The sequence below is a fragment of the Haematobia irritans genome, chromosome 1, assembly GCF_050003625.1.
Source record: "Haematobia irritans isolate KBUSLIRL chromosome 1, ASM5000362v1, whole genome shotgun sequence".
NCBI classification, from domain to species: domain Eukaryota; kingdom Metazoa; phylum Arthropoda; class Insecta; order Diptera; family Muscidae; genus Haematobia; species Haematobia irritans.
Genome location: NC_134397.1, coordinates 111,140,814 through 111,154,661, shown reverse-complemented (window position 1 = coordinate 111,154,661; position 13,848 = coordinate 111,140,814). Strand labels below are relative to the sequence as shown.

Below are 13,848 nucleotides of genomic sequence, written 5' to 3'. Positions count from 1 at the left end.
TGGTGCTTTTTAGAAATCAAAAAGCACTAAATTTGGTGCTAAAAGCACCAAATTGGCAACACTGCTGCTGTCCCTTTTTCAGCAGACTTTTCTGCTGTCCCTACTAACTAGTCTTGGGCAAAATCGTTCACCATAGTGATTCGGACTCGTCGTTCCTTTTGTACAAAGGAACTAGTTCCTTCAAATCGTTCCTTTTCGTTCCAGCTTTTTATATTTGTCATCACTGTCATCTACTAAAGGCAGAGATGACATTGTTTACTTTGTGCAACGAAGTTCGTGGTCAAATGAAAGATACAAAAAATAATAAAAATTGAATAAAATTACTTAAAATAGTTTATAAAAATTTAGGAAGAAAAAATATTGAATGGAAAATTTAAAGAAGTAACTAAACTCATAGCACGAAATTAAGAATCATTAGTTCCTGAAATGGAACTAATGATTCTATTGAATAGCAGCATATCAATCAATTATTTAATATACATACGCGCCAAAATGAATAAATTGTCATATCCCAATAAACACAGGATGAGCGTTTTTCAAATGCAACAACTTTTCAGTTTGAGGGTAAATATAATTTTCAACATAAATTCAACTTGACTTGAAATAGCTCATCTTCAATACATCTTCAAATTGTTTGCGAATTACTTCCAATTTGCCAAAATGTTGACGAAATCTTTGAAAAGGTGTTGAAGATAATATGAGAAAACTTTGACAAAACACTACCCTAAAATGCAACGAAAAAACCATGTGGTTTTTTATTTGTGCAACGAAGTTCGTGATCAATTGCAACCCAATAAACACAAACGTTTGAAAAATGCTAAATTTCAACAATTTTTCAAACATTTTTTCAAAGGATTAGGGTAATATTCAAGTTGAGAAATTGTTGAGAAAATCGCGTTCTCAACAAAAAACAGACATTACCCTCAACAGTGAAATTCAACACATTAGCAATAATATCTCAAGTGTTATCCTCAAATTGAAATGCATCGCTACTCAATAATTTGTCAAACAATTTTCGATGCGAGTCAAATTCAAAATTAACATCGTTGCAAATGCTTTTCAACCTAAATTTGTATGAATGATATCCCCACTTCAAATTGAAAGTCAAAGCCAAAATTCTATGAATTTTGTATAATTTATTCATTTTCATCAAAATAAAATATATAATAATACACTACACTACATAATACACTACAATACCAATTGATAAATAATAATCTTATTAAACATATCAACAAATAAGAACAAAAAAAAAACAACAAAACTTTAAATATCTTAAACATTATTAGTAAACACTTTTGCATTGATAATTCGATTTCCTTCCTTTTGGTGTCATAAAACAGCATTAAAATTTATTAACATGCGGGCAATTTGAAATTAGGAACGTACTGGACCGCGTGTTAGAATTGATTTCCAGCAGAAGGAATTCACAAAATATCCATTTTAAACTGATAATAGCATATGAATTAAACTGACGATGTGAAGCACATTTTCATCCAGTAGTTGTTAATTTCAACAATTTGTTGTTTTTAACAATTTTAATTGGTTGCACTTGTAATGTTTCTGGAAACTTTTTCTTGTCGATAAGCCACTCATTTTTCATTGGTCAGCTTCTTAATGTTTGCAAGAATGTAGCATCCAAAGATTTTAGTTTTCTGCAAAGAGATTTAAATTTGGTGACTTCTTTAAAGTGTTGATTTAATTTTTCATATTGACGTACCAATTATTATAAACTATTTGAAGCAGTTCCAGTTAATTGTCCACCATTTTTCATTGGCCAGCTTTTAATGTTTTCAAGAACGTAGAATCCATAATTTTAGTTTTCTGCACAGAGATATAAATGTAGTGACTTCCTTAAAGTTTTATTTCATTTTTTATTTTCACTTACCTATTTTTATAAACTATTTGGTTATATGTCTAATATTTTCCATTTTTTTATTTCTTGCAATTGACCACGAACTTCGTTGCACAAATAAGTATTGAAAACCATATGGTTTTTTCGTTGCATTTTAGGGTAGTTTTTTGTCAAAGTTTTCTCATATTATCTTCAACACCTTTTCAAAGATTTCGTCAACATTTTGGCAAATTGGAAGTAATTCGCAAGCAATTTGAAGGTGTATTGAAGATGAGCTATTTCAAGTCAAGTTGAATTTATACTGAAAAGTTGTTGCATTTGAAAAACGCTCATCCTGTGTTTATTGGGAAGAAATAAAAAAATGGAAAATTTTAGACAAATAAAATAGTTTATAAAAATAGGTAAGTGAAAATAATAAATGAAATAACACTTTAAGGAAGTCACTAAATGTATATCTCTTTGCAGAAAACTAAAATTATGGATTCTACGTTTTTGAAAACATTAAAAAGCTGACCGATAAAAAAATGGTGGACAATTAACTGGAACTGCTTCAAATAGTTTATAATAATTGGTATGTCAATATGAAAAATTAAATCAACACTTTAAAGAAGTCACTAAATTTAAATCTCTTTGCAGAAAACTAAAATCTTTGGATGCTACATTCTTGCAAACATTAAGAAGCTGACCAATGAAAAATGAGTGGCTTATCGACAAGAAAAAGTTTCCAGAAACATTACAAGTGCAACCAATTAAAATTGTTAAAAACAACAAATTGTTGAAATTAACAACTACTGGATGAAAATGTGCTTCACATCGTCAGTTTAATTCATATGCTATTATCAGTTTAAAATGGATATTTTGTGAATTCCTTCTGCTGGAAATCAATTCTAACACGCGGTCCAGTACGTTCCTAATTTCAAATTGCCCGCATGTTAATAAATTTTAATGTTGTTTTATGACACCAAAAGGAAGGAAATCGAATTATCAATGCAAAAGTGTTTACTAATAATGTTTAAGATATTTAAAGTTTTGTTGTTTGTTTTTTTTTTTTGTTCTTATTTGTTGATATGTTTAATAAGATTATTATTTATCAATTGGTATTGTAGTGTATTATGTAGTGTAGTGTATTATTATATATTTTATTTTGATGAAAATGAATAAATTATACAGAATTCATAGAATTTTGGCTTTGACTTTCAATTTGAAGTGGGGATATCATTCATACAAATTTAGGTTGAAAAGTATTTACAACGATGTTAATTTTGAATTTGACTCGCATCGAAAATTGTTTGACAAATTATTGAGTAGCGATGCATTTCAATTTGGGGATAACACTTGAGATATTATTGCTAATGTGTTGAATTTCACTGTTGAGGGTAATGTCTGTTTTTTGTTGAGAACGCGATTTTCTCAACAATTTCTCAACTTGAATATTACCCTAATCCTTTGAAAAAAGGTTTGAAAAATTGTTGAAATTTAGCATTTTTCAAACGTTTGTGTTTATTGGGATAGCTCAAACAAAGGTCAAAAATCTAATTGCGATCCGCGGAACTATGGAGCGTAAGTTGAACATAAATTAAATGACAAAAGGAACGATGAGGACGAAAGAGATGGAACTAGTGACAATCGTTCCTTTTAGTGAACCGTTCATTGGAACTAGTTCGTTCCGGAACGACACAAGACTACTACCCTGCCAGCATTTCAAAGTTCCATTTCATCCTCATCGCTACCACAGACTCGTAAATGTCACCACAACCATCGCGAACTGTGATGGGGGAAGCATATCAAAAAGAACAAAATGTACATGAAAGTATTTTGCCATCACTACTGTTAGAAGAGCCATTTTATTTTTTGTGAAACGCCAAGTGCAACCAGCTTGTTATATTTATTCTGAAAACATAGATATTACGCTTAAAATTGTGAAAGGTATATGGTGAACAATTTTCGACTTTCCAAATAGAATAAGGTGATCGTTTTTCAAATATTTTTCCAGGCACGCTGTCTCCATCGAAAATAAACAAACTGGCTGATAGACGCTGCAATATGTAACTTGCTACTTAAAACTCAACATCATTATTTTATTAATGCAAAAAATTATGTTAAATGTGATGAGATAAACCGAAAAATGTTATATTTATAAGAAATTATAAATGTTTAATCAAATCAATAAACATCTACACAATCGTGTTTTACTTGACCACAATGATTCTTCTACAATTACCTTAATATGCACCTTTTCTGATAGTTTGCAGGGGTTCTTATTGGCGTCCTTCGAAATTGATCTAAATAGGCACCTAATAATTGCACTGATGAGAAACTTTTTCATAGTAACTTGGCGTGGTACAACTTCTCAATAGTGACGGCGCTTTTCCGACGAGTTTTTGATGTCGTATATGATTGTTTTCGACGTAGTGGGGATTCTCAGAAGCGCCCCCAAATTCAAAAAATGTTGGCAGGGGAGGTGATCGCCGAAACTGGGGCCTATTTTGAGGCAAAACCGAAGGAGTACTACCAAAATGGTATCAAAAAATTGGAAGGTCGTTATAATCGTTGTATCGCTCTTGAAGGGAACTATGTTGAATAATAAAAACGAATTTTGACAAAAAATGTGTTTTTCTTTGTTAGACCGGGGACTTATCAGCCAACCTGTTATGTTTACTGTTCCGTGGACGGCTGATAGGACACGAATTGCAGAAAGAACGTGTTATTTGAAGAATATTTAGAATAACTATTTATAATTTTTAATAGCGATAAATGAATCAAAAACGTAACTACCAAACGGTATACGGTGTTCTAACCAAACATGTTTTGGGGTTTGAAATGTTTTCCCTTTATTAGCACCTCAAAACGAGTCGTTTTCGCCATACTAAAAAACAAGTTCAAAACACAAGTTTTCCTCCAAAACACGTCAATTTTAGAATGTGAACCCACCTATTTTGGAATATACCCCGAATAGCATACCCTATTTAAAATATATGTCAAAATATTGAAATAACCCAATAAACACAAACGTTTGAAAAATACTAAAATTCAATAATTTTTCAAACATTTTTTCAAAGGATTAGGGTAATAATCAAGTTGAGAAATTGTTGAGAAAATCGCGTTCTCAACAAAAAACAGACATTACCCTCAACAGTAAAATTCAACACAATAGCAATAATTTCTCAATTGTAATCCTCAAATTGAAATGCATCGCTACTCAATAATTTCTCAAACAGTTTTCAATGTGATAAAAATAAAAAATTAGCATTGTTGCGAATACTTTCAAACCACAATTTGTATGAAAGTCAATCCTAGTTCTAACTGAAAGTCAATACTAAATTTCTAGAGATTTTGTAAATTTTATTATTTTTTTCGTTAACAAATATAATAATCTTAAAAATAACATTAATAATATATAAAAATAATAATATAATACCAATCAAAATGTAATTATCTTATTAAACGTGTTAATAAATAAAACTATGAATACAACTTTAAATACCTTAAACATTTTTACATGTATAATTCCATTTCCTCCATAATGTAGGTGTCAAATAACTATTAATTAATATGCTGGCAATTAAATAATTACTATCGAGGAACTTGCTGGCTTGTGTGTTAGAATAGATTCCAGCAAGAGGAAATCACAAAATATCAAACTGATGACGGGATGTAATTTGATGTAATGCACATTTCCATCCAGAAGTTCTTGATATAGGAATTGCTGCACTTTGTTTTAATTGGTTGCACTTTGTAAGTTTTCTGAAAACTTTTCTTTGTTGTTCCCTTCATCGGTTTTTCATCGGCCAACATCTTCCAAGAATATACCATCCAATGATTTTAGTTTTCTGCAAAACAATCGAGTTTTGTTATTTCCATTATGTTTTCATTTCACTTTTTATTTTGACTTACCAATTTGTATTTCTTCCAACTGACCACATACTTCGTGATTTCCTCAAGAACGTTGGTGTTACAAAATTGTTGTTATTAAAATACTGGCAATTTTCAGGAACTTGATGACCAGATAATTGGAATAAATTTCCAGCAATTTCAATTCACAAAATAACAAATTAAACCGATGATGCGATGTAAATTAAACTATCGATGTGATGCGAATTATCATCCAGTAGTTGTTGATATGGAAAAGCATAAATACCAAGTTTTTTTGGTTGCACTTTGATTTATGGAAACCTTCTCTTCTCGATAAGCCATTTTTCATCAGCCAGCCTCTTAATGTGTCCAAGAATCAGCATCCAAATATTTTAGTTGTCTGCAAAGAGATTTGATTTTAGTGACTTCCTTGAAGTTTTCATTTCGTGTTTTAGTTTTACTTACCAATTATTATAAGCAATTTCAATTGATTATTAAAAAATTTCCACATTTTTGTATTTCTTCCACGAACTTTGTTGTTCAAAGTAGTATTGAAAACCATGTGGTTTTTTCGTTGCATTTCAGGGTAGTGTTTTGTCAAAGTTTTCTCCAATTATCTTCAACACATTTTCAAAGTTTTCGTCAACATTTTGCCAAATTGGTTGTAATTCGCAAACAATTCGAAGATGTATTGAAGATGAGCTGTTTCAAGTCAAGTTGAATTTATGTTGAAAATGATATTTACCCTCAAACTGAAAAGGTGTTGCATTTGAAAAACGATCATCCTGTGTTTATTGGGAAGTTTCATAGAAAAAAAAGAATAAACAAAGGCTTTTAAGAACATGGACATGTGAAAATAACATAAAAATTTTTTTCCCTTTGCGCTCGCGGTAATTATTTGGACTTAGGTTGCATATATGTGAATTTCGAATAAAGGTGAGTACTATGTTCGGGTTTTTCACCAAAACACTAAACTAAAAGTACAAAAATATGTATGAAGACGATTATATTTTGATCAAGTCTTACCAAATAATGGAAGGAAAAGATCCAAGGAATTGATTGCAAATAATTTTATATTTCTATATTAATTAATTAAAAAAGTAACCGTGAAAACAAGCTGGTTTTCAGCTTGAAAACTGATCATAGTACTCAGCTTTAAAGTTGGTATAAAGTTCGAGTTTAAGGGTGGTATTAAGTTCGAGTTTAGCCGCTAAAATCGCTAAAGTGAAAACTAAATCAATAAGAAAAATGCATGAAATTATACATATTTGTTGCAAATTTTATTATAACTTGATGGGGAAAATCTCAAAGCAAATTTTCACAAAGTTTGTATTCCTTAAAATGGATTATTAAAGAAAAGTAATCGTGAAAAAATGACGTTTTTAGCGGCTAAACTCGAACTTAATACCCACCTTTAGCCGCTAAAAGGTGGGTATTAAGTTCGAGTTTAAGGTGGGTATTCGAGTTTAGCCGCTAAAAACGTCATTTTTTCATGATTACTTTTCTTTAATAATCCATTTTAAGGAATACAAACTTTGTGAACATTTGCTTTGGGCTTTTCCCCATCAAGTTATAATAAAATTTGCAACAAATATGTATAATTTCATGCATTTTTTTTACTGATTTAGTTTTCACTTTAGCTATTTTAGCGGCTAAACTCGAACTTAATACCCACCTTTAGCCGCTAAAATCGCTAAAGTGAAAACTAAATCAGCAAGAAAAAGGCATAAAATTATACATATTTGTTGCAAATGTTATTATAACTTGATGGGAAAAAGCCCAAAGCAAATTTTCACAAAGTTTGTATTCCTTAAAATGGATTATTAAAGAAAAGTAATCGTGTAAAAATGACGTTTTTAGCCGCTAAACTCGAACTTAATACCCACCTAAAAACATAATTTTTTCACGATTACTTTTCTTTAATAATCCATTTTAAGGAATACAAACTTTCTGAAAATTTGCTTTGGGCTTTTCCCTATCAAGTTAAAAAAAATGTGCTACAAATTCGTATAATTTCATGAATTTTTCTTACTGATTTAGTTTTCACTTTAGCGATTTCAGCGGCTAAACTCGAACTTAATACTCATGATACAATGATTATAAGGTAGCCTTATTCCGTCAGGTGACTTTGAACGGCTCATCATAATGTCAAAAATATTGTTGACATTTTTAAATTATGTTGTTGGAATTAACGTCTTAAATTTAAATTGTATTTGAAATTCGGAAATGAAACGGAAAATGCGAAAGTGTTGTCTGTGTAACAAGTGGGTAAATGGTGAAAATGGTCAATTTTTTTCTATTCCAAAAAAAAAAAACATTTCTCATGAGCAACACAAAATCAAAACAAACATTTTTGTATTTGTTTATTTACTTTTTACCGACATTTAGTTTGACGTTATGATGAGCTGCTTTTATGTTTTTGTTGTTATTTTTGTTCTACAGAAGCTACCTTACAATCATTGTATCATGTTAATACTCACCTTAAAGGTGGGTATTAAGTTCGAGTTTTTTCACTGAAGTGAAAACTAAATCAGTAAAAAAAGGTATAAAATTATACATATTTGTTGCAGATTTTATTATAACTTGATGGGGAATAGCCTATAGCAAGTTTTCGCAAAGTTTATATTCCTTAAAAAGTATTATTAAAGAAAAGTAATCGTGAAAGAATGGCGATTTTAGCCGCCAAACTCGAACTTAATACACACCTTAAATGTGAATTTCTAGTTTCCATAGTAACTGTCAAACTAAAACATGTCAACCCGGTGTGAACGGTCAAATGTTTTGGAAAAACGAATGATGAAAACGAGTCGGTGGGAACATAGCATTATGCTCTTTTCCATTCAAGTTTTTACAAGATAGTGTGAACGTAGTATCACGAACAATTCTTGGGCCGGTTTCTCAGTGCCTTGATATGATATATCGTGTCGATACCATACAAAAGTTTTACTAACCGGTGGTCTATCCTCCAGTTAAGTATTAATCGGCCAATGATTTGCTGTGATTCCTAAAATCTTGGTTGGGATCGAAAAATATTGATGATTGCATGCGAAGTAAACAAAGTGTTTTCTTGGACGAATACGTAATTGTGCTACCACGAGCTAATTTAGGTTTGGCACGAAGAAACCATATTATTTTGACACAGTCGTCACAAACAGCTGCTCGAATTCCCTCGTTTTCTTATGTAAATTGCTTGTAATTTGTTGAGTTTTATCATAATTTGATTTATTTTGGTATTCGCTGCTCATATTACCATTTTAATCTGTTCATTCTTTCAGCTGCACCATTCGATTTTTCATACCTAGAATATCATTTGTATAAAATGTTACTAACTGTTTCGCTCCTTAACAAAGGATCGTTTTTGGGTTCTCTAATTAATAAATGCAGGCAAGTTATACGAAATAAAAACGAAAAGCCTTTAAGTATTAATCTGACATCATCTGCTCCTCCTAAAAATGCTACTGAATTTACTAACAGACCTCCTGCTGATATAAACTTGTCTAGGCCTTTGGCCGCAGCAGCCTCGACGAAAGTTACTATTGAGGAAAAAGTTGGCTTGCCGGTTAGACCCAAAAAACCTTTAACACCATACTTTCGCTTCATGAACGAACAAAGGCCAAAAATTTTGGCATCTAATCCAAATATGTCAATAGTTGATGTTGTGCGACAAGTTTCCAAGAAATGGGAGACTGTAGATTCTTCATTAAAGCAACGCCTGCAAGAAGAGTACAAAAAAGAACAACAGGCTTATGTTGAAAAACGTACAAAGTACGAATCCAAGGTTACTGATGAACAACGACATCAAATAAAGGAGCTGAAACAAGAACAAACTGAAGCTAAAGAAAGGCGGATGATGCGAAAACGCATTAAGGAATTAGGGCGTCCCAAAAAGCCAGCATCGGCATTCATTAGATTTATTGCCAAGGAGAGAATTAGAATGCCTCAAACTGCAAAACAAACCTTCCGCGAATGGCATCAAGCAGCTACACAAAGATGGTCAGAACTTCCACAAGCTGACAAGGATATTTACTTACAGGAATCCCGTAAGGATTTCGAAACATACAGGTTCGTACTTTGTAACGCCTATTCAACTAGAATGAAACTAAAACTATTTTTATAGAAAGGACATAGCTGTATGGGAAGAGAAGATGATACGTATGGGCAATATTGATGTCGTTCGCCAAGGCAATTTAATAGATCCTCCGGAAATTAAACCCAAAAAACGCTAAGCCAGCAGTTGTCTAAATTTCATAAAAACCATTATATGGTAAACCTTTTACATAAGCCATATATCATAGTTTTGCGTTATTTTTGTTATATATTCACAAATACGACTTTATTGGAAAAGTCTGAAATTCATACAGTATAAGTTTGGAAATAAATATTAATTTGTTTATGACATAATAGAATATACAAAATTCTATGCGTGTTCTCAAAATATTGGGATAATTCACGAGTTTAAATAAGAGTGCAAACTGAATTCTTAATGGCACATTTTTTGCATTTCAAAAATGGACAAATTCAACAAAGGCTTACTTAGGAACCTTAGTTTTTATCAGGGGTTCCGGGAACTTAATTTTTTAGAAAATTCTAGTAGGAATATTATTTTCATTATTGTTTGAGTTAGGCATACTATGCAAACATAGACTCCGCCAAGGAAGTTGGACGCCTCGAAAATGAAATTAATCGATTCGCTTTGGAATAAATAATGGGTTATTTCCGAATTTCAAATTACAATTTAAATTTTAAGCTGAGTACTATGTTCACTTTTCAAGCTGAAAACCAGCTTGTTTTCACGGTTACTTTTTTTATTTATTTTTATTTATTTAACTCATTTTACAACCAAGCCGAAATGGCCATATACGGTTACAGGGATACTCAAAATAAAGAATTACATTAAATTTACTTAAAAAAAAATTATAAAAATAATTAGGACTACAATCAAGGACTGCAAAAACTTGACATTATTACACCTTATTACTAAGTATATATCTTACTACTTACTATATGTAGACTACGTTACAAAAACCATTTGATATATAAATATAAAAATTTAGTAATTGATTACTACTCTCAAATGCCTACTAACGCAGGTTATTAACCAATAAGTTTAATTATTTGCAACTAAAAATTTAATATTTAAATAATATATATTTTTATGTTAACAATTTTTAATCCACGAACTTATATATTTGAGTTATTTTATATTTGATTTCTAATTTTTGTTTTTTATTTAATAAAAACTAACTAGGACTGCATAAACTTGACATATAGTTGCACCTTAATACTAAGTATATATCTTAGGTTAAACAGCGTTGGGAACTACAATATGTAGACTACGTTACAAAAACAATTTGACATATGTATATAAAAAAGCAACAACAAAAAATTAACTGATAATTAGGAATTGATTACTACTCGCAAATGCCTACTTACAAAGGTTGTACTATAAATATTGTTATATTATTTTCTAGACTTGTTTTTTTATCTATTTATCTATTTATTTATTATTTTTTTTATTTTTTTTTTGTTTTAATATATTGTTTGTTTTTTAATTAAGTAATTTAGAAATATAAAATTATTCATTGGATCTTGTTTGGCGAAAATGTCTAAAGGCAATAGATGCAGCATGACATTAAGGGTGTCTGTTCCTGTCTTACTAAATGCGCCTGAGATACATAAGCTCGCCATACGCTGAACTTTATCTAAACAAGTCGGTTTCTGAAGTGCCGGCCACCAGACTACAACACCATATAGCATTATATGCATATCTACTGCCGTGTATAGCCAATGCACAATTTTTGGTTTTAGTCCCCACTTTTTCCCTATTGCCGTTTTGCACGAGTACAAAACTACCGTGGCTTTTCTCGCCCTTTCAATATTAAGCCTAAAATTCAGCTTCATGTCCAAAATAACGCCAAGGTATTTTGCACACTCACCAAAGGGAATTTCAATACCCCCTAAGGAAATGGGCCTAACCGTGGGAGTTTTGCGATCTTTGCAGTACATGACTAGTTCTGTCTTTGCTGGATTTACCCCAAGACCATTATCTTTCGCCCATTTCTCAGTCATCCGGAGAGCTCTCTGTATAATATTTCTGATTGTGGGTGGGAATTTTCCCCTGACTGATAGCTCCACATCATCTGCGTATGCCACCACTTTTATCCTTTCTTTTTCTAGGGAAACCAGAAGGTTGTTTATAGCAACATTCCAAAGAAGAGGTGATAGAACTCCTCCTTGGGGAGTGCCTCTGTTCACATACCTTTGTATGTTTGCTTGTCCTAGTGTGGCTGAAATACGTCTCTTTATTAGAAGTTCGTCTAACAGCCTAAGTATACCTGGATCAACATTCAGAGTTGTCAGTCCATTTAATATCGAGCTCGGATGGACATTATTGAATGCCCCTTCGATGTCTAGAAACGCCACGATTGTGTATTCTTTGACAGATAGTGAGCTTTCAATAAAGCTGACTAGTTCATGCAATGTGGCCTCAGTAGACCTGCCCTTCGAGTGTGCATGCTGTCGTTTCGAGAGCAAACTTGAATCCACGCTAGTTCTAAGATACATGTCTATCATCCTCTCCAGGATCTTAACTAAGAATGAGGATAAGATGATTAGTCGGAAATCCTTCGCACTCGAGTGAGAGGCTTTTCCCGCTTTAGGTATGAAGACGACTTTTGTTTCTCTCCACTTTTCTGGAATATATGCTAAGTTTACACATCGTTTATATATCACCGTCAACCAGGGGATAATTCTTTCAGCCACTGCTTGTAATTCCGCCGAAGTAATTCCGTCAGTTCCGGGGGATTTGAATGGTCCAAAGCTATTTAAAGCCCATTTTATTTTAGATTCCGACACAATTTCCTCGATAGGAAATGACCGCTGAGCCTCTGTTACACCGCCAGAACATGGTTCAACCGTCTGATTTCCAGGGAAGTGTGTGTCCAAAAGTACCTCCAACGTTTGCTCACTGGACGCTGTCCAATTTCCCTACGATGTTTTAATGAAACCTGGAGCGGTGTTAGTGGATGTTAGTACCTTCCGTAGTCTGGAAGCCTCTGGCGTATTCTCAATACTGCTACAGTAATCATCCTAAGAGTTTTGTTGAGACCTTCTCAGTTCTCGTTTATATGCTCTCAGATTCATCTTGTAAGTGCCAATCCTCCGGAGCTCTTGTGGACTTTGCTTTAACTCCGTAGTCCACCATGGCGGCCGATTTCCCCCCTTGGCTTTCCTCTAGGGCAAGCAGCTTTCAGTGACATGTTGAAGGCCTTAGTAATCCGCTCCACTGCGTGTTCGATATCTTGCACAGTGCTCATATTTGTCTCTGGCATTTCCGGTATCATCAAATTGAACGATTCCCTATACCTATTCCAATCAGCTTTCCTAACATTTGGCGGAAATATGGTCTTTGAAGTACGAACAGCCAATCTGAAACTGATGTAGCGATGATCTGAGAAGCTATGTTCCCTCAAAACTAGCCACTCAGATATCTTATCATTCAGTTCCGGAGAGGTCAACGTGACGTCCAAAACCTCTTGCCTGTTTCTGGTGACGAAGGTTGGTGCATCTCCCTTGTTGCAAACTACCAGGTTAGTACGCAAAATAAACTCTATTAGCGACCCTCCCCTTGCATTAGTATAACTACTTCCCCAAATACTATGATTTGCATTTGCATCGCATCCCATAATGAGTTTTGTCTTTGTTTTTAGTGACTCCTCAACTAAGGTCTTAACGGCACAGAGCGGCATCTCCCGATCATGTCCCATGTAGACCGAAGATACCCTATATTTGCATTTGGATATCTCTAGACTGGCTACGACAGTGTCTGCATTGCTCAATGAAGGAAGCAGAAACAAGTTTAGTTCGTTTTTAGCAATTATACATGCTCGATTTATATCGTTACCTGTATTATGCAAAAGTTTGAAACCCGGAGTGCTTAATTCACAGATCTTGTTCTTATATATGTATGGTTCTTGAATAAGAACTATATCTATGGCTCCTTTCATCAGGAGAACTTTTAAGGCAATGGTGAAGATTTATCTGGAGGAACCGTAGAACCATCCATCCATTTTCAACCACCGTCACATCAGCCGCTTCAATATAATAATATAATACCTCTGTTCTCGTTAATTAGAAAAGAA

The 13,848-nt window shown here is 32.8% G+C and overlaps 1 protein-coding gene and 3 long non-coding RNA genes across 7 annotated transcripts; 2 read left to right on the top strand and 2 right to left on the bottom strand.

Moving 5' to 3' along the window:
• Window positions 1-1,116: 1,116 nt before the first annotated feature.
• Window positions 1,117-2,084, bottom strand: LOC142241363 (uncharacterized). The gene is made up of 3 exons (XR_012723599.1): window positions 1,889-2,084; window positions 1,721-1,824; window positions 1,117-1,655 (listed from the first exon to the last, which is right to left on the bottom strand). It is a non-coding gene; the product is annotated as an uncharacterized LOC142241363 (long non-coding RNA).
• A 1,627-nt stretch (window positions 2,085-3,711) lies between these two features.
• On the top strand, window positions 3,712-4,058 carry LOC142241359 (uncharacterized). The gene is made up of 2 exons (XR_012723595.1): window positions 3,712-3,781; window positions 3,849-4,058. It is a non-coding gene; the product is annotated as an uncharacterized LOC142241359 (long non-coding RNA).
• A 1,529-nt stretch (window positions 4,059-5,587) lies between these two features.
• LOC142241351 (uncharacterized) lies at window positions 5,588-6,479 on the bottom strand. The gene is made up of 3 exons (XR_012723593.1): window positions 6,173-6,479; window positions 5,750-6,107; window positions 5,588-5,685 (listed from the first exon to the last, which is right to left on the bottom strand). It is a non-coding gene; the product is annotated as an uncharacterized LOC142241351 (long non-coding RNA).
• Window positions 6,480-8,732: 2,253 nt separating this feature from the next.
• On the top strand, window positions 8,733-10,122 carry TFAM (mitochondrial transcription factor A). 4 transcript variants are annotated; one of them, XM_075291443.1, is made up of 4 exons: window positions 8,736-8,888; window positions 8,983-9,091; window positions 9,182-9,769; window positions 9,825-10,122. In XM_075291443.1, the coding sequence occupies exons 2-4, from the start codon at window positions 9,027-9,029 to the stop codon at window positions 9,931-9,933; spliced, it is 762 nt and encodes a 253-aa protein (XP_075147558.1). In that variant the 5' UTR covers window positions 8,736-8,888; window positions 8,983-9,026; the 3' UTR covers window positions 9,934-10,122. The 4 variants fall into 4 exon arrangements, with proteins under 4 accessions (XP_075147556.1, XP_075147558.1, XP_075147557.1 ...); XM_075291441.1 differs by having other exon boundaries at window positions 8,733-8,888; window positions 8,983-9,769; XM_075291442.1 differs by lacking the exon at window positions 8,736-8,888 and having other exon boundaries at window positions 8,913-9,091.
• The last annotated feature ends 3,726 nt before the right edge of the window (window positions 10,123-13,848 follow it).

What these genes read in the sequence shown, in the direction of transcription:
- TFAM (XM_075291441.1), top strand. Translation starts at nt 9,027, where the DNA reads ATGTTACTAACTGTTTCGCTCCTTAACAAAGGATCGTTTTTGGGTTCT. An exon ending in AAGGATTTCGAAACATACAG is followed by an intron (nt 9,770 to 9,824) that starts GTTCGTACTTTG and finishes CTATTTTTATAG; the next exon opens with AAAGGACATAGCTGTATGGG.